Below are 24,140 nucleotides of genomic sequence, written 5' to 3' on the forward strand. Positions count from 1 at the left end.
GGGGCCTCGGTCTGAGGGTTCGGATTTGGGATGGACGGAGCCTTAGCCAGGGGGCCTGGAGTGGAGGGTATTTGAGGGATTGAGTTCTTCTGGCCCTGCCCTAGTGCACTGGCCTCAGCAAGCCTTATCCTGGGCAGTGCCTCCTGGGCCCCCTCCCTCCCTCCGGCCGCCCCAGGACAGCCCCCAGTGGGGACAGAGCTGAGGTATTCAAAGCTTAGGTCCCGGCACAAGACCTGGCCACTCCCACCCACGCCACACAGCGCCCTGAGCTCCTTGGCCGGGATCTGGGATGGGACAGGGCCGGGGTGCAGGCAGGGGTGCGGCGGGGGCAGGTGAGCAGCAGCGGAGGAAGGCAGGCGGAGGCAGGGGCGTTCATTACAGTACAACTTTATTAATACTGGAATCTTCACAGTGCATGTGTTACGTGAGCAGTGACTATTTAAATCAAGGGAGGAGGGGTGGAGGGGGCGGGCAAGAGAGGATAATTTAGCCAAAAACTGACAGAAAGAAAAGAAACAAAATGGTCCAGATGGGATGGGAGGTGGGGGGAAGAAGGGTGAGTAGGAACCAGGAGGGAAGGCCTGGGGTGGGGAAATAAATTAAAAAAAGGAACAAGTTAACAACAGCACCAGAAAAGTTACTTCAGTCAAAAGACGCTTTTGAAAAGAATATTTCTCTGTACAAAATGAAAAATAAAACGAACGTAAAGAAGTCCCCCCAAACCAAAGTTTGTGATGCGGGATGGTTGGCTCGGATCCCGAGGGGGTGGGCCTACGAGGTGGTCACTAAATGGACAAAGGTGATCAAGGGGATGGAGGAGTTATGTACAGCCCTGGGGTGGCTTGGAGGGGAGGGGGGATGGCGGAGCATGGGGGGGGCAGGGTGCTGCCCCCCACCCCCCCCGGAGGCAAGCTCTTCCTCACAGGGACTCGAGGACCCGGCCACACCCCCACCCACTGCCCCTTACCCTGCTCACATCACACAACCTGCATCTTACATCAGCCCACCTGGGCAAACCCTGACAGCCCTGGGGGGAATGGGCTGTGTAAACCCTGCCCCAGGGCTTCCCAAACTGGCCACCTGCTCTCCCAGCCCCTTCAGACCCTCCCTTGCTCAAGCCCCCTCCAGGGCCCCAAAGCTGGGCTCTGGGGTGGGTCTGAGCACTCAGCAAGGCTCTTCTCAGACCTAGCAACTTACAGGTACCGTTTTCCATTGCCCTCAGGGAGCCCGGGCGCTCCATCTGCTCAGGGCACCCTTGGTTGCCCAGACCTACCTGCTGTGCTGCCTGGATCCTAGTTCCTGCCACAAGAACTACCAGGCTGGTGCTGGGAGACTCAGACCCAACCCCGTCCCATCCAGACCAGGAAAAGCCTGCTCTCCTGACCCCTGTGGGACCACAGGAAGCCCTGTGCTCGCCCTGGGTGCACCTGCTTAGAGTCAGCAAGATGTGGTGCATGGAGGGGGAGGTCACCCCACCCCGCCCCGCCCCTAGCACAGGACTGGGACTGTGGGGGGACCGTCCTGGGATGGCATCTCCTCTGGCAACAGAGAGTCAAAGCCAATCTCCCTGGACTCGTCCCCCAGCTGGCAGCCCTCGCTCAGACCGCAGACGGGCTGCAGGCCCTGCCCCTGGCCCTCTCCAACCTTAATTTGGCGATGCTCCAGAGGCTAGAGAGAACAGCTGCCCCCTGGCTTTGGGGGAGTCCTCCTCCTCCTGCCATGGGCCCACCAGGCCACTGCGGGGCTCCCTGTCCCTCAGGCACTCTCGGACACACCCTGTATTGTCCACCCTGTCCCCACACACAGTCCTTGTCCAGTCAGCTCCATTTTATTATTATATTCATAATATAACCCCCCACACCCACTACAGCTCCAGCCCCCAACTGAAAGGTGACTGAAACTGACCAAAGTGCCACCAGAGGTAAGTCCTGACATGCCCAGATGAGGACCAGACATCTGAAAACAGCTCTCGGACCTCTGGACTCCTGCCCTGCTGCTCTGCCCTGCCCCTAACCTGGCCCCACCTCAGGGGGAAGGGAGGCTGCCTCGGGGTCCCCGCCGCCTCCACGCAGGCCCCTATCCCCTGTGGCAGCCAGCTGCCCAACTCCACCTGCCCTCCCACCCGCCAGCCGCTCTGCAGAGCTTTGCGGTCAAAGCTGACGTGTAGGCCAATTGGACACCCGGCCCTCCACGGCCACCCTGCCCCCCCGGAGAGGCACCTGGGAGAGGAGAGAAGGGGAAGGAGAGGAGGCTCAGTCAGGGGCGGAGGGCGCCTGAGGCATGCCAGCCCAACCCGGGGAGAGGCGGCCAGGCTAGCTAAGCTGTGCCACTGCGGCCGGGGTGGCGCGAGGCTGGCCGGCCCCTTGTCGTGGGCCTGGAGTGCAACCCCAGGGCTGAGATGTGACAGAGGCAGGGCCAGCAGGAGGAAGCAGGGGACAGAGGAGGTCAGGGGAGTATAAAACAGGCTCCAGACCAAGTTCAGGCCCCCAGGCTCCGCCTGGCGAGGGCGAGACAGGAGTCACTTCCTGTTTAAACGCTGAAATCCAAGCCGGGTGTCTCTTTCCATAAAGTGGCTTTGCCTTATGTTACTTTGAAAAAACACAAGCCTGCCTGGCCCTGCTCTCTCCTGGCTGTGCCTTTTCTCTGAGTGGCCGCTGCCCACCGGCCAGGCAGGAGGTCAGAGGGTGGGAGGGTGGCACCATCACAAGATGCGGGGCGCCGACCTGTCGTTGGTGACGGTCCTGCGGAGCCGCACCCCGCGCCTGATGGCCACCAGCATGTCTTCGGCCGGGGGGTCGCTGGTGGCGGCCGGGGGCGGGGTGGGCGTCTCCTCTGCAGGGGTGGCTGACAGGGCCGTGGGGAAGGGGAACTGGCCCTCGCCCAGAGCGTGGGCACCAGCCACCAGCTCCCCAAGCTTCTCCACCAGGCTGTGCCGGTTGGCGGCCAGCTGCTGCTGCTGCTCATCGTCGTCCTCGGCCCCCAGCCCGGGGTAGCTGGCGGCCTCCGGGGACGCGCTGCCCCAGGCCGTGTTGGGCAGGCTGAGCCTCTTTGGGGAGGCCTTGGCCAGGTCTGGCGCCAGGGGCGAGGCGGCCTCGTCGGTGTAGAAGACGCACTCCTCGCTGCCCGCCCGCGTGGGCCCCGCGTAGCTGGGGGAGTCCGGCACCGTGGGCGTCTTCACGGGGACGATGGGCGGCCGGATGGGGATGGGGCCGGCGCTGGAGAGGGCGCGGCGCACGGTGGGCTTAGTGGAAGGCGTGCGGCGGATGGTGGCCACGCCAGGGGGCGCGCCTGAGGTGGTGGGCAGCCCCGCGGTGGGCAGCCCGGCGGTGGAGGCCGGGCGCTTGGTCTGGATCAGGCGGCGGTAGTTCTGGGCGATGTTGCTGTTGCGAGGGATGGTGGATGACTTGTCGAACTCAGGCGGGCCCTCGCCGTCCGCATCCCCGTTCACCGAGTAGCAGTCATAGTCAGAGCCTGGCGGGCACAGGAAGCAGTGGGCCTGGGGCCTGGGGGCTGTGAAGGCCCGGTAACCCACCCCCGGCCCCAGGTGCCTACCTTGGGAGGGGATGGTGTCCTCGGAGCATGAGGGCGTAGTGGTCTGTGTGCTGTAGCCGCTCGAGTACTGCAGCGAGTCCCGGCTGCTCTTCTGGTGCTCCAGGCTCAGGCCGCGGGTCAGCACCATGGCCAGGTCACTGGCCGCAGGGGACACCTCCTCACCGTGCTGCGGGTGGTAAGACTGCAGGCTGAAGCCTTGCTCCCCGCTTCCCCTCTCAGCCCAGACTCCAGGCAGCCCCAGCAAGTGGTCGGAGCTGGTCCTGAGACCACTTGCCGGGCTCCTGGGAGTGAAGGCAGAGCCCTGGCTGGGATGCCCTGGGAGCTGGTGCCTACCTTGGCTGCGATAGTGGCAGGGGACATGCGGGGTCGCGGGGCCTCCTCTCCACTGGGGCCCAGGGCACCTCCGCTGGCCGGGCCTGGCTCTGTGTCTCGGAGGAGCTCCGCTCGGTCCTTCCTCCTCTGCAGGGTGGTGCCTGAGGGCTGCTCGTGGGGGCCGGCCTTGGACCAGTCCTGCAGGCCATGGCAGGCAGGTCAGGAGGATCCTTGGTCCTGCTGCCCATGGCCAAAGGGGCCCCTCACTATAGTTGAGGTTCAGGGTTTGCAGGCTCATGTGGGCCTCAGGCTCATAATCATGGCCAAGGGCAGAGCATGGAGGTGCTGTGACCCCTCAGTCCCCCCAAGCCCAGGGGCAAGAAGGGGGACCCCAGGAGGGAGTGGGTGGGGAGTGGCTGCAGGTGGCGCCCAGGTGCCTTTTCTTGTGGGGAACAGGCGCCGCGTGCACACACCCCTCTGGTCGGACCTGGGCCCTCCCTGCGTCCTGCTGCGGATGGGGAGCACTGACCGAGGTCGGGGAGCTGCATTCGCTAACCGACTGGCAGGTTTCTGAGGCCTCGGAGGACGCAGAGCTGGATGACTTCTGCCATGCAGAGGCCAGCAGGCGGGCGGACAGGGCGGGGAGGCAGGGAGGAGAGAACAGATGTGGTCACAGCGCTGGCATGCAGTGGGGTGTTCCGATTCAGGGCCACGGCCATGAGCATCTGCGAGCATCTGCAGCAGAATGCAGCGCCCAGAGCGCACGCCACGGGCACTGACCTTCCCCACGGCCCAGCCCCAGAACCATATTCTGAGGATTAACGAGAAGACTTGCTGCCACTGGCCTGGACGTGGTGGGCAAGGGAGAGAGACTAAGGGTGGCAGCTGGGGGTCCGGCTTGAGCAGCTGGGTTGATGGTGTCCCTGTTTTCTCAGGAGGTCAGCCTGGGGGAGGATGAAGTCAGAGTCCATCCTGCACATGTGAAGCTGTATCTATGCACGGATGCAACACAGGCAACCATATTTATGAGTCTGGAGTTTAGGGAGAAGAAAGGGTTGGAGCCACAAATCTGGCAGTTGTGGGACAGAATAAGGTCACCTAGCCAGTGAAGGTAGTTAGAGAAAAGGTTCCAGGACCTCAGGTGTGCCAACGTTTAGTGGTTGGGAAGAAAAGGGTCCAGCAAAGGAGAGTGACAGCAGCTGCCAGCGAAGTGAAGGAAAACCATGAGCAGGTGACATCATAGAAATCAGGGAGAGAACCTGATGTGTGAAGGAGGGAGGCTCAGCTGTGCTCATGCTGTTGGGGGCCCATCAGACGAGGGCAAAGGGGTGTCCGTGGAGACCTCGAGAACTGTTTCATGGAATGGTTGGGATGGAGGCCCATTTAAGAATGGACCGAAGTGTGCATGGGAGACTCTGCTCTGGGCATGAGGGGGGACTGGCACCCTAGGAGGCCCCCAAACTCAAAACAACTACAAAGAATGAAGAAAAAAGAAGCAAGGGCAGAGACAGGACCATGAGGGTCCCCAGAACAGATGCTGGCTTCAGCACATGGGTTGGGAGACTAGACAGGTGGCAAGGTGGAGAGCCCACCCTGTGATGACCTGAATTAAACCAGGGACAGTACCTGGAAGGGGACTGATCAGTAGCACCCCCCCCAATCCTGTCAAATTCTCTATATCACCCCGTTTGGACCCCCAAATTTTTTACTGTTCATGATGAACCAAGATGAACAAAACTTTAAAAGGGAACAGAGCACCACAGGTGAGGATTCAGAGGAGACAATAAACAAATTTAGATTTTTACCAGTATAATTTTTAAAACAAACAAACAAAAATCAATGGGAAAGGTATTTGGGGAAAAAAAAAAAAAATCAATGGAAAAATTCAACACTCATTCATAAGAAAAATAAAAAACCCACTTAAACTAGGGCTAGAAAGGAACTTCCTTAATCTGATAAAGAGTATCTACAAAAATCTCGATACTTTTCTCTCTGAGGTTGGGAAAAAGATAAGGATGCCCACTATCACCATCCCTATTCAGCACTGGAAGTCCTAGCAGTGCGATAAGGCAAGAAAAAGAAGTAAAAAGCAAAAGGATTGGAAAGGAAGAAATAAAACAGTCATTATTTGTAAATGACATGATTACATATAGAGAATATTCAAAAGAATCTACAATTATCAGAATTAACAAGTGATTTTAACAAAGTTATTGGATACAAGATCAATATACAAAAAAACAAAATAAAATTTCTAAATATTAGCAGCTAAGAAACAAAAAACCCTAAAAAAGCCAATATAATTTCTAACAGCATCAATAAACGTCAAATACCCAGGAAAAAAAATCCAATGATAGATGTGCAAGATCTTTACATGAAAACCAGAAAACATTAGTCATGTGCTGTATAACAAAGTTTTGGTCAATGATGGATCACATATGCGATGGTGGTCCCATAAGACTGGTACCATAGAGCCTAGGTGTAGTAGGCTATACCATCTAGGTATGTATAAGTACACTATCATGTTGGTACAATAATGAAATTGCCTAATGATGCATTTCTCAGAACGTATCCCTGTCGCTAAGTGACGCATGACTGTACTGAGGGAAGGTAAAGCGTAAATAAATGGAGAGACATACACAATCCCAGTCAAATCCCAGGAGTTTTTTTTTTTTTTTTGGTGGAAATTGACAAGCTGATATTAAAATTTATATATAAATGCAAAGGGCCTAAAATAGACAAGGTGATAATGAAGAATAACAAAGCTAGAGGACTTTCATTACCAGATATCAAGAATTTTTATAAAGTTACAATAATTAAGATGGTGTGGTATTGGTATAAGAATAGACAAACTGACCAACCAGTAGAGCAGAATACAAACTTCAGAAACAGCTACACATATACAGACACCTGATTTATGACAAAGGCAACACTGTAGTGCAGTGGGGGAGAAGATGGTCTTTTCAATAAATTGTCAATTAGATATCCATATGAAAAAAATGACCCCTACCTCACACCACACACACACACACACACACACTCGATTCCAGCTGAGCTGCAGATCTAAGTGAAAAAAGTAAGACAAAAAGGCTTTTAGGGGAAAACAGAAAACATCTTTGTGATCTTGGAGTACACAAAAATATCTCACACAAATTTTTTAATTGTTAGTACACGAAAAGGACTAACAATTAAAAAAATGGATAAATTGGACGTATATTAAAATGAAGAGCTTTAGGTCATTAAAAGACCCCATTAAGAGAGTATAAAGGGAACCCACAGAATAAGAGAAGATATCAGATGAAGGACTTGTAACTATAGTATATAAGAAGTTCTATGAATCAATAAGAAGAAAACAAAATAACAGTAGAAAAATAGGCAAAAAATTTGAACAGGTCCTTCACAAAAGAGGATATCCAAATGGCCTTTAAAAGTATGAAAAGGTGTTCAACCTCATTAGTCATTAGGGAAATGCCAATGAAAAACACAGGGCATAACTACATGCACAAGAATGGCTAAAATGAAAAAGATGTAAAATACCAAGGGCTGGTGCAATGTGGAATAGCACTAAACCACCGTTGTGCTATTCTTGCCAAAACTATGACCTCAATCTAATTATGGGAAGACATCAGACAAAACCCAAACTGAGCAATATTCTACAAAATAGCTGACCAGTATTCTTCAAAACTATCAAAGTCATGAAAGAGGAAGAGGGACGGAAGAAGTGTTACAGACTAGAGAAGCCAAAAGAGTCACAGCTAACCGCAATGAAGGATCCTGCGTTGGATCTTGGACTCCTGGACCAGAGAAAGGATATTAATGAGAAAACTGGCAAAATTTGAAAAAAATTGTAGATTAGTTAATAGTATCGTGCCTGTGTTAACTTCCTGGTTTTGAAAATTTTTTGGTGGTTACATAGATGTTAACATTAGGGGAGGCTGCGGAAGGGCAGGTGGGAACTCTGTACTCTTCTTGTAACTTTTCTACAAGACTAAAATTATCTCAAGGAAAAAAAACCAAACAAACCCCTCAATGGATAGGTTAAATAACTACAAAATAGAGAAAAAGTAAATTGGAAGACAGGCCTGAAGAAATCATCCACAATGTAGTACAGAGAAACAAGGAGATGGAAAATGTGCGAGTTAAGAAACACGGATAGAATGAGAAGGTCTGACGCACATTTAATTGGAATCCCAGGAGAGAACAGAAAGAATGAAAGTAGGAATAAAGAGACAATGACTGAAAAGTCCCAGAACAAATGAAAGACACAAATACAAAGTTATAGGAATACATAAATATTAGGTGCCGTTAAACAAAAACAAATCCATGACTAGACACATTGTAGCAAAACTAAAGAGAAGATCTTAAAGTGGCCAGAGAAGGGCCGGCCCTGTGGTGCAGCGGTTAAGTTCGTGCACTCTGCTTCGGTGGGCCGGGGTTTGCGGGTTTAGATCCCAGGTGCAGACCTAAGCACCACTTATCAAGCCATGCTGTGGCAGGGGTCCCACATATAAAGTAGAGGAAGATGGGCACGGGTGTTAGTCCACGGCCAATCTTCTTCCTCAGCAAAGAGTGGAGGATTGGCAATGCATGGTAGCTCAGGACTAATCTTCCTCACCCAAAAAAAAAAAAAAAAAGTGGCCAGAGAGAGAAGTCAGATTACTCACCAAGGAGCAACAATGTGACTGAGAGCAGACCTCTCAACCAACAATGGAGGCCAGAACACAGTGGAAAAATATCTTCAAAGTGCAGGGAGAGAATAAGTGCCAGCCCAGAATCGTGTTCCTGGCAAAACTAACTTTCAAGAAAGAGGACAAAACAAAGCACGTTTACAGATAAACAAAAACAGAGCTTAATACTACAGACCTTCTCTAAAAGAACTTCTAAAAGATGTACTTTACTTCAGAAAGAAAGAAGAAAGATTTGAGATGCAAGAAAAAACGATGAACAAAGAAATGTGTAAACACAGTGGTAAATCTAAACAAATATTGTATGTATGAAATAACATTGAAATTAAGAAGAAAAATGTCATTTGTGGGTGTTATAAAAAGGAAGAGAGTAACATATAATAGTTTATAAGTTGGGAGAGAGGGGTGACTGAAGTTAAAATATATTAAGGTCCTGGAATTATTCAGGAGGAGGGTTTATAACTTTGCTAAAGGTACATGGTAAAATTTCAAGGTAATCTGTAAAATAAAAAAAATAGAGTATAACTTATAATCCAGTAGAGGGGAAATAATGGGAAAAGGAGCAGCAAACAAAAGCAAAGGTAAGAGACGAAAGCACAGGGCCAGCCCTGTGGCTTAGCGGTTAAGTGCGCACGCTCCGCTACTGGCGGCCCGGGTTCAGATCCCGGGCGCGCACCAACGCACCGCTTCTCCGGCCATGCTGAGGCCGCGTCCCACATACAGCAACTAGAAGGATGTGCAACTGTGACATACAACTGTTTACTGGGGCTTTGGGGGAAAAAAAGGAGGATTGGCAATGGATGTTAGCTCAGAGCCGGTCTTCCTCAGCAAAAAGAGGAGGATCAGCATGGATGTTAGCTCAGGGCTGATCTTCCTCACAAAAAAAAAAAAAAGAGAGAGACGAAAGCACAGAAAAAGCAGAATAGAAAGAAAAAAGTAAGACAGAAGTCCAAATGTCAGTAATCATAATAAATACAACGGACTAAAAATGCCAATTAAGAGATAGAGACTGTCAGATTGAATAAGAAAATCTAGGTATATGTTGTTGTAACAGACTTGTCTAAATAAGGATATAGTGAATTTATTTATTTTTTTCGTGTGAGGAAGATCGGCCCTGAGCTAACATCTGCCAATCCTCCTTTTTTTGCTGAGGAAGATTGGCCCTGGGCTAACATCCGTGCCCATCTTCCTCCACTTTATATGGGATGCCGCCACAGCATGGCCTGACAAGCAGTGCGTTGGTGCGCGCCCGGGATCTGAACCGGTGAACGCTGGGCTGCTGCAGCGGAGCACGCGCACTTTACTGCTTGCGCCACCGGGCTGGCCCCAGGATATAGTGAATTTAAAAGCAAAGAGGTGGAAGATGATAATATAAATATGAACAGAATAAAGAAAGCTGAGGTAGCTGTAGTACTATCCAACAAAATAGACTTTAAGTTACAAAGCATATAAGGAACAGAGGATCAACTGTACCATGTTAGAAAATTCAATGAACCATGAAGATACAGGAATACAAACATATCAAGTGAGGTTAAATAAAAAGAAATCCATAACTAGACACAATGTTGCAAAACTAAAGAGAAGATCTGAAAAGTGGCCAGAGAAAGAAGTCAGATTACTCACAAAGGAGCAACACTGTGACTGATAGCAGACCTCCCAACCAACAATGGAAGCCAGAACACAGTGCAAAAATATCTTTTAAACTTGTATGCACCTAATAAAACAGTCTCAAAATATATAAAACAAACATGGATAGAATTATACGGGAGAAATTAACAAATCTATGGTTTTTCAATTATTGATAGGTGAAGCAGACAGGAGTGAATGGGAAATGAGGTGGAAATGGTCAGTGTAGATAATTCCTTTTATTATTATTATTATTTTTTGGTGAGGAAGATTAGCCCTTAGCTAACATCTGTTGCCAATTATCCTCTTTTTGCTTAGCAAGATTGGCCCTGGGCTAACATCTATGCCCATCTTCCTCTACTTTATATGTGGGACGCCTGCCACAGCATGGCTGGATAAGCAGTGCGTAGGTCCGCGCCTGGGATCTGAACCTGCTAACCCCAGGCTGCAGAAGCAGAGCACGTGAACTTAACCACTACGCCACTGGGCTGGCCCCCCAGACAACTCTTTTAAGAAGTTTTACTGTGAAAGAGACTAGGTGGCTGGAGGAGAACGTGGGGGGAAGGAAGGGCTTTTAAAATGGATGAGACCACAGCATATCTGTGTACTGACAGCAATGAGCCAGCACAGGGAGAGAGACTAGCTGTGCAGTGGGGACAACCTTGGTTAAGAGAACAGGAGAACCACGATGGGGAGGGACAGCAGATGGATATAAATGCAGGCAGGGTCACTCCTGATACCCTGAGGACAGCTCCCAGGCATGTGGCCCGACCTCCTTTTGTCTTCTGCTGTGGTCTCTCTGTCCATCTCATTGAGGCTGCAGGATCTGATCCTGCACCTGAGAGATTCTCGGGCCAGTCTCTGGGTTCAGAGTGAGCTGGCTCAAGTGTGGAGATGGGGGAAGATGTCTGCAGATCCTGGGGCCCCTGGAGATGCCCCCTAGGGCCAGCCACTCCATCACTGTAAGCCTATGCAGGAGGAGGGTCACAAGGCGCCAGAGCTGGCAAGCTGCCTGCTCCTGGCTCCTGTGGCTGGATGAACGTAGAAGGCAAGGAATTGAGAAATAGGGAGGAAGTGGGGCCACAAAAGCCCCCCGTCGACACTGCTGTGGCAGATGCTGGCTGCTCTAAGACCTTCTCCACCTCTCCTTAGCCTTGAGGCAGTGAGCTCAGGTTGGTCCCCAATGTGGTTGCCCTGGTGACCTCCAGGCCAGTCTCAACAGCTGTAGGTGGCCCCACACATGGATAGCCTGAGGCTGATATGAGGCCACGGCACCCCACCCCAGGTGGTCCTGTGGACGCCCCCTCACCTGGCTGGTGATGTCTGAAGGCATGGGTGAGGGGGGCTTGGAGTAGGTGGCATCCTGGGAGATGAAGCCAGAGTCGTGGGAGGAGACGCTGGAGAGGCGGGTGGTGGTGGTGGCTGGCTGCGCCAGGCTGCGGTAGCGACAGGTGGAACTGGGTGAGTATGTTTGGGCACCCCCAGGCCATGGGGCTCCACCGCCCTTGGCACTGCTACTGCTGCTGGGGGCGCTGGGGGAGTGAAGGAGGCGGGCACAGCAGCCAGACAGGAAGACACAGGGGTGTGTGTGGAACGGAGGGTGACAGACGAGGGTGGAGGAGAGAGGTGAGGGGCAAAGGAAGGAAAAGACAATGTCAGACTACAAGGTCCTGAGACCCAGGGCCACAGAAGAGCTAGGTTCTGGGACCGTGGGACAGGGTGGGGCCTGGGCAGGGGACGCCTGGGGTGAAGCAGTCTTTCTGCCTCCTACCCTGCCATTAAGAACAGTAGACCTTAGGTTAACAATGGGGATACTGAGTCAACAAGTGTCAAACAGTTTCACAATTGTACTAGAACCAGACACCAGTCTGGTCATTTCTAGACTGCCTTCTCAAAGTCGGATGTTTGCCATCAAATCCTAATTGGATGTCTACATGTGCTGATGGTCTGTGTGGGTCCTGGACCCACCACCGCCCTCATCCCCTCCACCCCGAGGGTATCCACTCTCCGTAGCTCACATCCCCCGCACAACCATTTCACCCTTGGGCTTGTTCCTGGCACTGAAGGTCGCCTTCCTCCTGAGCGTGACCCTGAGGCCCCCAATCCTTGGTCATGGGTGTCCCTTGCAATCAACCCTCCCTCCTGTGACGGCCACCCAGCTGGGGTCCAGCAGACCTGGGCCCTCCTCTCCTTGAAGGAGAGGCTGATTGCTGTGCCTGGTTTTCCTCCCATGCCCCACGCCCAGCAGAGGTGGTTCTGGGGAAGGGTGACTGGCACAGAGGGGGCTCCCCACCGGTAACTTGCCCTGTGCTCACTGCCCGCCCCCCAAGGAGCCTTGAATCTTAACCGTCTCCTCCAAATCCTGTCCCGGGGCTGCATCGGAAGTATCCCTGATCCTGAGCCTGCCTAGTGATTGAACGAGACCTTGGGGGCCAGCCTGGGTCAGGGTTCGGGCCTGTGGCATCTGCTGGGCACGAGCTCTCAGGAACCAGCCAGGCTGGAGGATCCCTTACCTTGTGGCCTCAGCACGTGTTCACAGAAGCCTCCACGCCCCTCCCTGATCTTAGATTCTTACTATTCTCCCAGACTGTGCTGGGCCTGGCAGAGCCCAGTGGTTAAATGCTGGGACTCTGTGCCTTAATTTCCCCTTCTGTGAAATGGAGACAACACCATACCCGATACGGTGGTGTTAGGATTCAGTGAAGAAAATGTGTAGAGCATGTAGCTATTGCTCCATAAATGAAGCTGCTCCTGCCCCCCCTTCCTGCTAACACCCGCCTGCACCAGCAGCAGCCTTGCGATGGGGTATATGTGTCATCTACACTTGCAGATTCCTCAATGACGTAGACGTTGTGGGGTTCTGGGGCCCTGAGAAATTCCTGAAGCAGCCTTGGTAGGAACTTCCCCGTTCCCTTCCGGGGTACCCCTGTCCCTCCCACCCCATCACCCCCCCTGACCTGCACATGCTGGACTTCCGGGAGCTGGAGCTGCTGGGTGATGAGGGTGGGGTCTGGTAGGACCAGCTGTAGTCGGAGCCCTTCAGGTCTTTGATCACCTGGACGAGGACAGGGATGGGGTCACTGGAGGCAGCCCTGCCCTGCAGAGAGCCTTATCGTTGTCCTAGGGCCTCCCACTCTCTTCCCTATTTAGAACCAGGCCCATCAGGAGGCTCTTGGGAGGCTGAAGGCCTCCCCCTAGCCCTTTCCAAATGCAAGCTCCTTACTCGGGGCTTCCCTTACCGGGAAGCATGGCTGCCAGAAGGCGGGGGATGCTGGGGGAGACTCTGCCCTCTCTGATTCTCAGGGATGCTGCCCCCGCCTGGGCCCGGCCCCCTCGGCTCACACACACTGAGTCGATTCTGAGCCCAGCCTGGGCCAGGCAGGGGACATGTGAGAACCAGGCGCTCCTGAGGACTCACTGTCACTGGCAGAGGAGCCAGGCAGAGTGACCATGGGGGACACCACGAGGTCCAATTCCTGGCTCTGCTGTGCCCCTCGGGCAAGTTCCTGGACCTCTCTGAGCCTCAGTTTTCTCCCATGAAATGCAGGCAATTGTTCCTGTCTTAGAGGGCCGCTGGGGTGATTCAATGAGATAACCCGGGGGAAGTGCTCAGCAGAGTGCTGAGCATACAGTAGGCGCCTAGTGAGGGCAACGCCACTAGGCAGGAGGGACCCTGGTGCAGTGGGAGCCCGGCAGTGTAATGAGGCAGGCGGGGTGGCATGTGTGTGCAGGTGTGCCTGTATCTAGGGGAGGTGACAGGTTCTGGGCATGGACGGCGGGCAGGCACCCCCAGGTCTGGCTTGCTCTGGAGGAGCCTGGGGGCAGACGCAGGGCCGGGCCCCATGGATCTAGGATTCCGCCCATCTGCTCTCAGACTGAGGCCCCTGCTGGTTCCTGGGCACGCCACCCCTCACCTGGGCAGGTGCTCCTGGATGTCCCACAGAATGGGTGTTGGGACATGTCTGGTCCTCTGTCCCCAGCTGCCTCCCCCAAATGCTGTCCCCTTCCTCCTCTACTGTCCCCAACCAAGGGCAGGCCATCCCCTCCCCTTTCCTGTCCCCCAGTCCCAGGGCTGGCCGTACCTGCTCGCTGGCGGGGGGCAGCTTGTGCGGCTCGGCGGTCAGCACCACCAGGTCGTCAATGATGCCCTGCAGGTGGGTGATCTCGCCCAGCATGGTCAGCTCCCCATTCTGGAGAAGCAGCCAGTCAGACCTGCCAGCCCTCCCTGCCCACCTACCCTGGAGGAACAGGCCTCACCTGGCCTCTCCTCTCTCATGCCTCCCCTCAGCCAAGGCTACAGGGGGCGACAGAGGCTGGGCCTGCACAGCCTGGAGCTGGCACGACCGTCTGTCCCGGACAGACCAAATCCGTGCATGAGCTATGAGACCTGCCTTTGGGCCAGGAGAATGTGGCTCTGAATGCACCCACCAGGGATCACCGAGAAGTGGCCTTCCGTGGAGGTCAGAGGGTCAACCCTGGGCCTGGCCCAACATGCCAGGGCCTCCGAGTCACCCAGAAGAACTCTTGCCCAGTGGTTCCCAAATCCTGATTCTTGGGATTCCTTGGGGACTCCTCAACTAGCCCAACTGTGGGGATGCTCAGAATGCCTCTCTGCTCCTGAGGGACCCACCACCACAGGCTGTAGGAAGGTGATGAAGGTGCAGAAGCGGCCGCGTTCCTCGATCAGGGCCCGGCGCACCGCCTGCTTCTCCGTCTCCTCCAGCAGCAAGTACATGTCGTTGACATCCTGCAGGGCGCTGTCCAGCTGGGGCTGCAGGTCTCCTTTCCCTGGAGGGGTTGGGAGGAGAGGCCGCGCTGGGGACGCCAGCCTGGCTTGCTGCATCCATGGCTCAGGCCCCATGGTGGTGTCCCTGGCTGTGGGGCTGGGCGCTGCCACGGGGGCCAGGGGACTGGGGAGGGCAGTCAGGACCGTGGAGCTTGTGGAGGGGCTGGTCCCAGAGCAGGTAGGAAGGACAAACAGACACGTACACAGCAAAGACACCAAAGCTGCAAAGCCACCCAGGACCTGGAGCAGCCCGTGAAGCAGCTGTGTTCTGGGGAGCCCAGCGGAGGCCTCCACAACAGCTGAGTCTTCCACCCCCAAGTCACCCTCACTGCCTGCAGGACAGTGCCCCCTCGCCCCATAGGGCACAGGGAGGCAGGTGGACACAGGACAAGTAGAGCGTGGGGGCCCAGCTGTAGGCCAGGCCACTGGGGGGTGCAGGGGTCAGGAGATCTAGGGGCTGGGTCCTGGGAAAGGAAAGGGAGGGTGTCTCAGCGTGGGCCCCCACTCGGCTTAGGGAATGATGCACAAGGACAGCAACAGCAACGTAGAGAAGCAGCGAGACAGAGAGGTGACAGGATGATGTAGAGGAGACGGTGAGACAGGAAGTGGGCAAGCGACAGGTGAGGACTCTGGGCAGGCCTGGCGGGGGCGGGGCAGCCAGGGCCTGTGTCCCCCACCCAGCCCGGGCCAACCCCTCTTGGCCTGGCAGACTGACCCAGCAGTGGCCCCGGACTCATCCCTGGCCAGGGGCCCCAGGGGCCCCAGGGGCACTGTGCCCCAGGTCCCTCCCTCGCTGGACCAACCGCCTTCCTCGCTCCTCCTTGGCCTGGAGAGGCTCCTTCCAATGGCCCTGAGCTGGGGGAGACAGACAAATGCGACAAGGACGGGAGGAGCAGCTGGAGGGACGGACATTTGACTTACCAAGTAGCTCTACAGGAAGGATGTGGGAGGAGGAGAGGAGGAGAGACAGAGAAAGAAAGAATGTGTGAAAGACAGCCGGATGGACAGAGCCACTCATGGGGTGGGGGCATGGGGGCCCGGGCCTGCAGGGCCTCCTGCTGCCTCCCTGAAAGGGGAGGTCCAGGGCCAGGTCTGGGGTGCAGGGCACTCCTTCTGTCCCACCCAACAGGTTGGAGGATCCTGTGTCCACAATAATGCCCCTCTGGCCAGGATGATGCCCTGGGGCGCAGCATAGGGCGGGGATACGGAGTGGGGCCCCGGGGGGGGGGGGGGGGGGGCCTGTGCCTGCTGGGCCGCTCTGGGCTCTACCTTTGCGCGCCTTCTTCTGCAGCTTCAGCGTGTCTGAAGACTTCTTCTTGATCTCATGCCGGGCTCGTTTGTACTCTGTGCAGGGAGGAGAGAGGAGCACTCTGACAGGGGCCTCTGCCGAGTGGGGGCAGGAAGACCCGGCCCGAGCCCCGGCCCCACCTTTCGCGTGGTCCTTGTCCAGCTGGTTGGCCGACTTCTTCCAGTCCTCGATGCGCTCTTGCAGCGGGTTGATGAGGCTCTCCAGCAGCGCGCTGTAGGCGGGGCATGCGGATCAGGGTCACCAGGCGGAGGTCTCCCCGCGTCACCCCTACCCCCCTGCCCACGGCGCCCACTCACTTGGTGAACTGGCGCAGCTTGGTCTCGATGCTGCGGTGGCGCATGCACATGCGCGTGAGCGCCGAGCCAATGTCCCGCGTGGCCCCTGGCGAGGCAAGCGCGCGGCGTGGGAAGGAGCCCGCCAGGGCCTCTGCAGTCCCAGCCTTGGGCCACCAGGGGGCGCGCCGGCCCGCGAAGGCCCCGCAGCCCATGCCCGCCCCCTGCATTCCGCAATCCTGCCGGCACCTACGGGGATTTGATACTTCCTCAATATTTACCCAGCTCCTCATCCGTGCGGGACCAGGCCTTGCCCATCCCAGCCATACCAGCCTCCTGTAGCTGCGGATGCTCTGGTGGTCAGACCAGGAGGCTCCCTTTAGCCAGCTGACAGAGGCCACAACAAAGGACCGTCCAAAGAGCCAGCCAAAATCCCCTCCCACCTACCCGGAGCCCCCTCCATGTGCGCCCAGATGCAGGCGCCAGGGTGTGAGCATGTGCCCATTGCCTTGGTTCTCACCACCCGGAGGAACGGGGCCCCCAGCACCCTGCTACTCCGACCAGAAGGCAGAGGAGATGCCAAGGCCAACAGGGAACACTCCCCTGCCCCTGTGCGTTCTCAGAAGGGGAGATGGGATGCGTGAGAAGAAGCCATAAGCAGACTCATTGTACAGAAGGGTGAACAACTGTGGCTGGGGGTCAAGTGAGCTGCCCACAGCAACAATGGAATCCCCCGGTAATAATCCCTGTCACCGCTCACCCACTCCTGCTTGCATGCCTCTAGTGACGAAGGCCTCCCTCTCTCCACAACCAGCCCATTCCATTATGGAGCAGAACTCGAGGTCCCAACTCTGGGCCTGGTGTCCTCTACCTGGCTCACATTCCACTCAGCCTTTCCAGCCTCCAAGCCCAACCTGGGGCATCCCCAACCTCCAGCCACAGCCCCTCCCCACCTCGAGTGTTGGTGGCCATGTCTGCCACTTTCTGGAAGGCATCCAAGAAGGCCACAGCAGCCAGCACAGTGGTCCTGGGAAGATGGAGAGTGGGATGGTCTGTGGGTGAGGTGTCCTCTGCCCGTCCCTCCCCTGCTGGGGCTCCCTCAGCAGCCTCACCTCAGCTGGGAATGCAGCTTCGTGGCCTTGGAGTTGAAGTCCTCCCAGATGGGGTAGGAGCTCTGCCGAGGAGATGGGGAGGAAGTGAGACTCCTTGGGGGCTTCAGGGCTCCACCTGGGCTGGGCTGCCCACATGCCTCCATCCAGACTACGGGCAGTTTCTGAGAGAGTGGCTCTGTCCCCACAGAGAGGGAGGCTCCTGGGCCCTCTGGGAGGACAGAGGACCAGGACAGAGCCGTCGGGCAGGAGGAAGGCCTTGCCCTGGGAATAGGTGCCTTTGCTCATCCCTCTTCCCTGATGGTCAGGAAGTCCGTCCTCCTGTCTACAGTGGCAACCGTTTTGGCCCTCAGGGGAGATGGAAACAGTAAATGGCAGGTCCTGTCTCCTCGGGGCTCCCCAGAGGCCTGGCAGGGGATCTGGGCTAAGCTGTACGAGGGGTACCATGTCCCCCTGGACACAGCCTTGGATGGTCCACATGGCATGGGGGCAGAGGCACAGTGTGCAGTGGTGGGCTCAAGGCAGGCCAGATCTAAATTGGGGCCTCCAGGGGCTCCTACCCTGTGCCCCGGAAGCTGCTGCCAGCCCGGCCATCCATCCATCCCAGGCCAGCAGCAGTGGCTCCCAGGCCCAGGGAGGCTGTGGCTGCTGCAGGGCCCGGCCAGCCTGCCCGGGACAGCCAGGCCCTGGGCTGAATGGGGCCTTGTGTGGCCAACAGTGCCACCTTTCTCCACCCCCGGCTCCCCTCCTGGGGACACAGTGTGGCCTTTATCCCAGCCTGGCCCAAAGATACGAGTTCGGGGGTGGTTTCCCAGGGGGGAGGCCGGGCTCCTGGCGACCAAGTTGTCCAGTCTGATCAAGGGGCTCTTCTGGCTAATGCACCCTCCTGCAGCTGCTGGGTCCTGGAGAAACCTCAGCCCTGGGCCAAGGGCCCTGTGGAGGCCTCCTTCCTCAAAGGGGAGCCCTGGGCCACCAAAGTCCCCGTCCCCAGGAGCTTCCAAACCTCCCTTCCATGTGGGATGGGGCACTGGGGGCTGGGGCTTTTCCTGAAGAAAGGGGGAAGCGGAGACCCCAGCAGCCCCCAAGGCCTCAGAGGGAGGCTCTGCCTGGCTGGAACCCCAGGGGCAGGTTCTAGCTGGCCTCTCCAGCTGAGGATGGCCTGCAGGGGTGGAAAAGAGACAGGACAGCTTCAGCGAGCCTCAGAAACTCCTCCCGCTCCCAGCCCAGCTCAGTCAGGACCCAGGGAAAGCAAATATTTGAGAAGTTCACGCAGGCTGGGGCAGGAGCGGGGAGGCTGTGGGTGGGCTGTCTCCACACAGGCACAGCTCAGGGGTCAAGGGTCCTGGAAGGTTGTCCCGGGCAGTCCCGAGGAGCCTTCTGCAAGGTGGCACCTTCCTGCCACCCTGACCCCTCAGCCCCGAGGCCTTGCTAAGACCTCTAGGAAGGAGAGATGATGCCGGGGATACGGGGGTCCAGAGGCAGCTGTCCTGGACCCCAGGAAACCTTCTGAGCCCCCTCAGCAGCCTCTGGGCAGTCTCACAGAGCAAGGGACTAGGAGAAGCTAAGGAGAGACAGGTACCTACCCCACTGATGTCCCTGGGCTGGGGCCCATTCCCCCAGCCTCCACCCAGTCACACCTACTCCATCCCAGGCCTTCACAGAACTGCTGTCCCATTGGGGAGGGGAAAGATGTGGGAGGCCAGGCCCAGTTCCCCCTCAGCAGATGGACCCGAGCACCTCAGTCTCTAAGGACTGGGGACTCCACTCCACTCCCCACTAGTAAGTAATTCATACAGGACCCCAGAGACAGGAGGTTGAGGGGCTGGAGCAGCCAGTGCCCTCAGTCTTCACCTGGGCCTGAGCCCTCACCGTGGCCACGCCCTGGCTGTCAGGCTCTAATTTTTATTAGCACTAATACAGTAATTGCTACTGGTGATCAAGTACTGCCGTGGGCCAGGCCCTGTGCTAAGCCCGTCCACGATGCGATTGTATCAAATCCAACAGCCCATGAAATGGACACTATTATCACCCCCATTCTACAGATGAGGAAACCGAGGCTCAGACTTGCCCAAGGCCACCCAGTGGCGGGGCCAAGATCTGATCCCATGTTTGATGGTCATTCCACGTCAGGGCAGAGGGACCCCTCCTTCCAGGGGTGCAGGGGACTGAGTACCTGGGCATCAAGGGTGGGGAGGTGGCAGGGACAGGAGAAGCACCAGCTCTACCCGCAGCACGGTGGGCTGCTCTGGTGGGGGGAGGTGATGTGCTTGTCACTAGAGGCACCCAGGGGATGGGATGAGACCGATGAGGAGGCTGCCGAGCCTCCCGGCCCTCGGAGACTCTGTCCTTGTCCAGGTGGTGGCCGTGGTCCAGAAGTGGGCTGTGCAGGGAGTGACCCAGGCTTCGATCCCAGAGAGACGGCTTGCTGGGGCACCTGAGCCGGGGCCCCTCTCTGAGCCTCAGTTTCCTCACCAGTCAGATCCGGATGGGAACGGCACCTACGTCATTGGTCAGCGTGGAGGCTCGAGGTGGTTGCTGCACGGGATGCCCTTAGCACGGTGCCCAGCCCCGAGTACGTGCCCAGGCAGTGCCGGCTAACAATGAGGACACACGGCACTGCTCCTCTGCCTGGAGCCCTCCCGCATGGCCAGGGCCCACGTGTGTGGGTGACCCTCCCCACTCTGGAGACGGTCGGCAAAGATTACTACCCCATTTTCTGGATGGAGGCCTCGTTCACTCCGCTGAAGGTGCGGCCTGGCCTGGTGGGGGCCTGAGTCAGAGCCCTGGGTGCTGTGCCCAGTCCTGTCATCTTGGGCAAGTCCCTGCTCCTCTCTGGGCTTCAGTGGGCATCTGAGCTGAGTTAAACGAGGCACAGAAGGCAGGGAAAGCTCCTGAGCGCCCCCTCCCCGTCCCTGAGCTGGTGTCCTCCTCCAGACTCTCCAGGCTCCAGGGTAGCTCAGGGAGCCCTCCCTGCCCTACTCGGCTACACCTAGGCCAGGGGCTGGGCCTCCAGGAGATCAGGGGGTGTCCTGTTGTGGGGCCTGTGGAAGCCCTGTGGGGCAAGTTCAGTCTCTGCGACCTGGCCACCTTTCTCTATGGAAGCCCTTCCGCTTATGTGGCTCAGGCCATCGAGGGAAACAGCCAGGAGCTGACCCCAAATCCAGGTGATTGGCCTCCGGGTTGCCCAGTCCCCTGCTCTGTTCCTGGCCTGAACACCTGCATGTGTCACAGGTTCTCGGCATTACCCCAGGCGAAACGTCGCCCATTTTGCTCCCACATGTCAGAAAATCCTGCCTGAATCTCTTGCTACACTCTGGGCCTGTTTCCTTCTGTCTTATCCCAAAGTTCCTTGCATGTTGCCTGGAGAGGGAGGGAGACCGTCCTGCCCCTCTTCTCTGAGCAAAAGCTGCTGCTCTCTGCAGTGTTTGCGGAGAGAGGCTGCCAGAGGGAGGAGGCTGCGGGAAGGTCCCACCCTCTGCCAGCCCTGGGAGTGAGTGGCTGGGGGAGGGTGGTAGGGGGTGCCTGGTCCCAGGAAGGGATCCTGATGCCAGGGCTATGATGTCCACAGGGCAGGAGGGGCTGCTGAGGGCACAGAGAAGCCAGGACTTTGAGGGGCTGGCCAAAGGGGCCTGGTGATGTTGCAAGGGATGGAAGTCTCAGGGGAGCACCCTATATGGGGGTGGTGGTGGGGGGCACCTCCATGTGTAGTCCCAGGTGAGGGTGGGTTCCAGCCTCTTCCAGGGGCCAGGGATCTGGCTCCTGGGGCTGTTCCCCTGGCAGCACTGAGAGTCACCCAAAGGGCCTGCCGGGCACTATGGGGCGGGTTGCAGTGTGGTGTGTAGTGTTTCCTCCCGGGCCTGCGATGTCACTGTGGATTCTGGGTTGTGTACTGGGGAGTGTGCGATAGGCCATGAGGGTGGGGGCTCTCCGGAGTTCCTGTGGGGAGCCTGGTTCTCTCCCCTGGCCCACAATCCTGCCCCAGAGGAGAGGGCATCGTCACTGGTTCCTGGCCCCCATCCTGTCACTGGAGCTGGATCTCCTCTCTGCCTAGTCAGCCTGGGCCAGCCCTGACAAACCCCGGCCTCTTTGGGGGAGAGGTCCCCCTAGCTGCCTAGATCAACAGTGAGGGGTGAGGTCAGGGGCAGCATCCAACAGTCTCCTTAATGACCTTGAGCCATTCCCAGGCCTCAGTTTCCCCATGTGGTGGGTCAGGAATTGGTGGCCTGCTCCAGCCTGACCTTGGCAATCACGGAGAGGAGGGTTGGAGCTGAGGGCCTAGAGTAGTGCTAGGGTAGGGAAGGCCCTCCCTTGGGGTTGCTCCACCAATCCCAACCTTCTCCCCTCCTCCTCCCAAGGTGAAGACAGAGGCCTTGAGATGCAGGGACACTCGGCCTGGAGACCTCGGAGTCCTGGAGATTCCTGGGGCTTGCTGCCTGGACAAGGGGACAAGGGAGGTGGAGGGGTGGCAGTCGCAGGGTCGGGAGGCTGCGGCCTGGCGAGGAAGGAGTTAACGGCTCTCTGCTTCATTATTTCCCCTGCTTTGGTGATGACAGCATTGTCTGGGCTCCGGGGCCGGCGGGGGTGGGGGGCACGGTGGTAATAGGGGGCAATGGCCGGAACGACCCCGGACCTATTAAAGGGCCGTAGTCGCCCCCGGAGCCAAACCCCATTCACGGTTTGGGGGTCTGGGGCGCAGGAAACCCGCGTGTGCCCATTCTCGGGTCTGGACCCCACGGGGGCGCTGGGACCCGGTCACAGACTCCAGACACCGCACGGATACCCCGACACACGAGCACCCACATCCCCCCAGACGGGCACCCGAGACCCGGGCGCACAGCAGAGGCAGGCCAGACACACTCAGACAAGGACACACAGACACCGAAGTGCACGGACACTGCGAACCACGGCTGCCCGCCGCCACGCGTCCCCAGAGGGAACCCGCACCCGCGCGCCCGCCCGCAGCCGGCCCCGCCACGCCGCGTTACCTTCATGTCGTTGACGATGGCTTGGAAGAGCCCGCCCAGGGCGCCGCACTCCTTCTCCGCCGTCTCCATGCTCGGGCCGGGCGGCGGCGGCGGCGGGGCGCAGGCAGGGCGCGGGGAGCCGGGCTGCGCGGGCGCTCGCTCCGAGGCCCGGACGGGCCTGCCGCCTCCGGGCCGCGCTCAGGGGCCGGCCGCGCCGCGCCTGGGGACGCGGGCCGCCGTGGGGCGGCGCGGGCCATGTCGCGGCGGGGCTGGCGGGCGGCGCGGGGGGCGCGGCGCGGGCGGCTGGCGGCGCAGCCGGGGCGCGGGGACTGAGCGGCGGCGGTAATCCGAGCCGCCGAGGCTCGGGCGTCACGTGGGCGCGGCGGAGGGAGGGAGGGAGCGAGGGAGGAGGGGAGGGCGCGGCGGGAGGGGGCTGTGGGAAAGGCCGCGCGGGCGCAGGCCCATTCACGGCCAGGAAGCAGGGCTTTGAAATCCGAGCCGGGCGCTGCCAGACTGGTCGGGCGAGAGGGGCCCTGCGGCCGCGGGCGCCACGGCGGGTCGGGGGCGGCTCTGGGGCGGGGCCCGCCCGGCTGCCCGTGGGAGTGGGACCTGTTTGTGGTTGGGTGCCCGCCTCCGGGAGGGGGCTCAACTCCACCTTCCAGCCTTTGGTCGCCCGCCCGGGGGGCTTCCCGCGCTTTCAGCAGACGGCTGGAGGGCTGGCGTCCTCCGGGTGCCCTCCGCGGGACGGACACAGCACCCACAGCAGGGGCGCAGGGTGTCCCGGGGGCCGCCCTCCTTGGGACGTTTCATCCCAGGCACAGACAAGTTCAGACCGTCCTCCAGAAGCTCTCTGGTTCCTTTTCCAAGCGGTGCCATGCCACGGGGATGGAGTGCCCGAGGCTAGGCTTTTGGAGGTTGTGATGTCCTGGTCCTCTGGCGACCTCCTTCTTCTGGGGTAGGGGCCGTGTGGGACCAGCAGAGCAGGGGTGGGCCCCCATTCCCAGTCCCCGATGCCTGGGTACACGTGTGTGGGCACGCATGCGTGTACACGTGGGCCAGGGCGACTAGAGCCTGCAGTCCTGGAGACTCCAGGCAGGGAAACCCACCCTCTTTACGTGACGCTGGGGCTCCAGGGAAAAGCGCCCACTAACTCCTTTTCCCCCCACCTCCAGGGGCCTGCGAGAGTCCCATGGGAGCTCATGAGGCCAATCCGAGGCTTCCCAAAGCCTAGGGTCAGGCGACCCTGGCCTACAGGTGCAGTGAGGTTAGGCTCATTTAGCCAAATCAAGGAGTGGGCACTGGGAAGCCTCCCCCCTCCCTGCGCTAGTGAGGGCCTTCGCTTCCATCCCAGTGATCTGCAGAGGGTTCTGTAGTGTGCAATGCCCCTTCACTCAGAAATTCCTGAGGCTCAGTTCATCTGTCCAATGGGGACCTGTCCCACTGTCCCCCCGGGGGGGGCAGGAATCAGGATGGAAACATCAGATTAGATGCCTGGGCAGGTAGGGTTCAGGGTGCCAGGCCAGTGTTT

The 24,140-nt window shown here is 57.8% G+C and overlaps 1 protein-coding gene across 3 annotated transcripts; it reads right to left on the reverse strand.

The window, feature by feature from the left end:
- Window positions 1-371: 371 nt before the first annotated feature.
- Window positions 372-22,878, reverse strand: MTSS2 (MTSS I-BAR domain containing 2). 3 transcript variants are annotated; one of them, XM_014788559.2, is made up of 14 exons: window positions 22,634-22,871; window positions 17,652-17,713; window positions 17,493-17,566; window positions 16,564-16,648; window positions 16,387-16,478; window positions 16,228-16,302; window positions 14,803-14,960; window positions 14,255-14,362; window positions 13,130-13,227; window positions 11,482-11,704; window positions 4,394-4,468; window positions 3,886-4,062; window positions 3,553-3,718; window positions 372-3,471 (listed from the first exon to the last, which is right to left on the reverse strand). In XM_014788559.2, the coding sequence occupies exons 1-14, from the start codon at window positions 22,700-22,702 to the stop codon at window positions 2,702-2,704; spliced, it is 2,232 nt and encodes a 743-aa protein (XP_014644045.1). In that variant the 5' UTR covers window positions 22,703-22,871; the 3' UTR covers window positions 372-2,701. The 3 variants fall into 3 exon arrangements, with proteins under 3 accessions (XP_014644045.1, XP_014644047.1, XP_087276087.1); XM_014788561.2 differs by having other exon boundaries at window positions 11,482-11,608; window positions 22,634-22,868; XM_087419961.1 differs by lacking the exon at window positions 4,394-4,468 and having other exon boundaries at window positions 22,634-22,878.
- Between the last annotated feature and the right edge of the window lie 1,262 nt (window positions 22,879-24,140).

The sequence above is a fragment of the Ceratotherium simum genome, chromosome 30, assembly GCF_057802395.1.
Source record: "Ceratotherium simum simum isolate JZ-2026a chromosome 30, ASM5780239v1, whole genome shotgun sequence".
Lineage (NCBI taxonomy): Eukaryota > Metazoa > Chordata > Mammalia > Perissodactyla > Rhinocerotidae > Ceratotherium > Ceratotherium simum.

Bases quoted from the DNA above. Each gene is read 5' to 3' on its own strand.
- MTSS2 (XM_014788559.2), bottom strand. From the start codon at position 22,702: ATGGAGACGGCGGAGAAGGAGTGCGGCGCCCTGGGCGGGCTCTTCCAA. The intron at 11,705-13,129 runs GTCAGGGGGGGT...TCACTCCCCCAG, and splicing joins CGGAAGTCCAGCATGTGCAG to CGCCCCCAGCAGCAGTAGCA. The intron at 3,472-3,552 runs GTAGGCACCTGG...TGTGCCCGCCAG, and splicing joins GGACACCATCCCCTCCCAAG to GCTCTGACTATGACTGCTAC.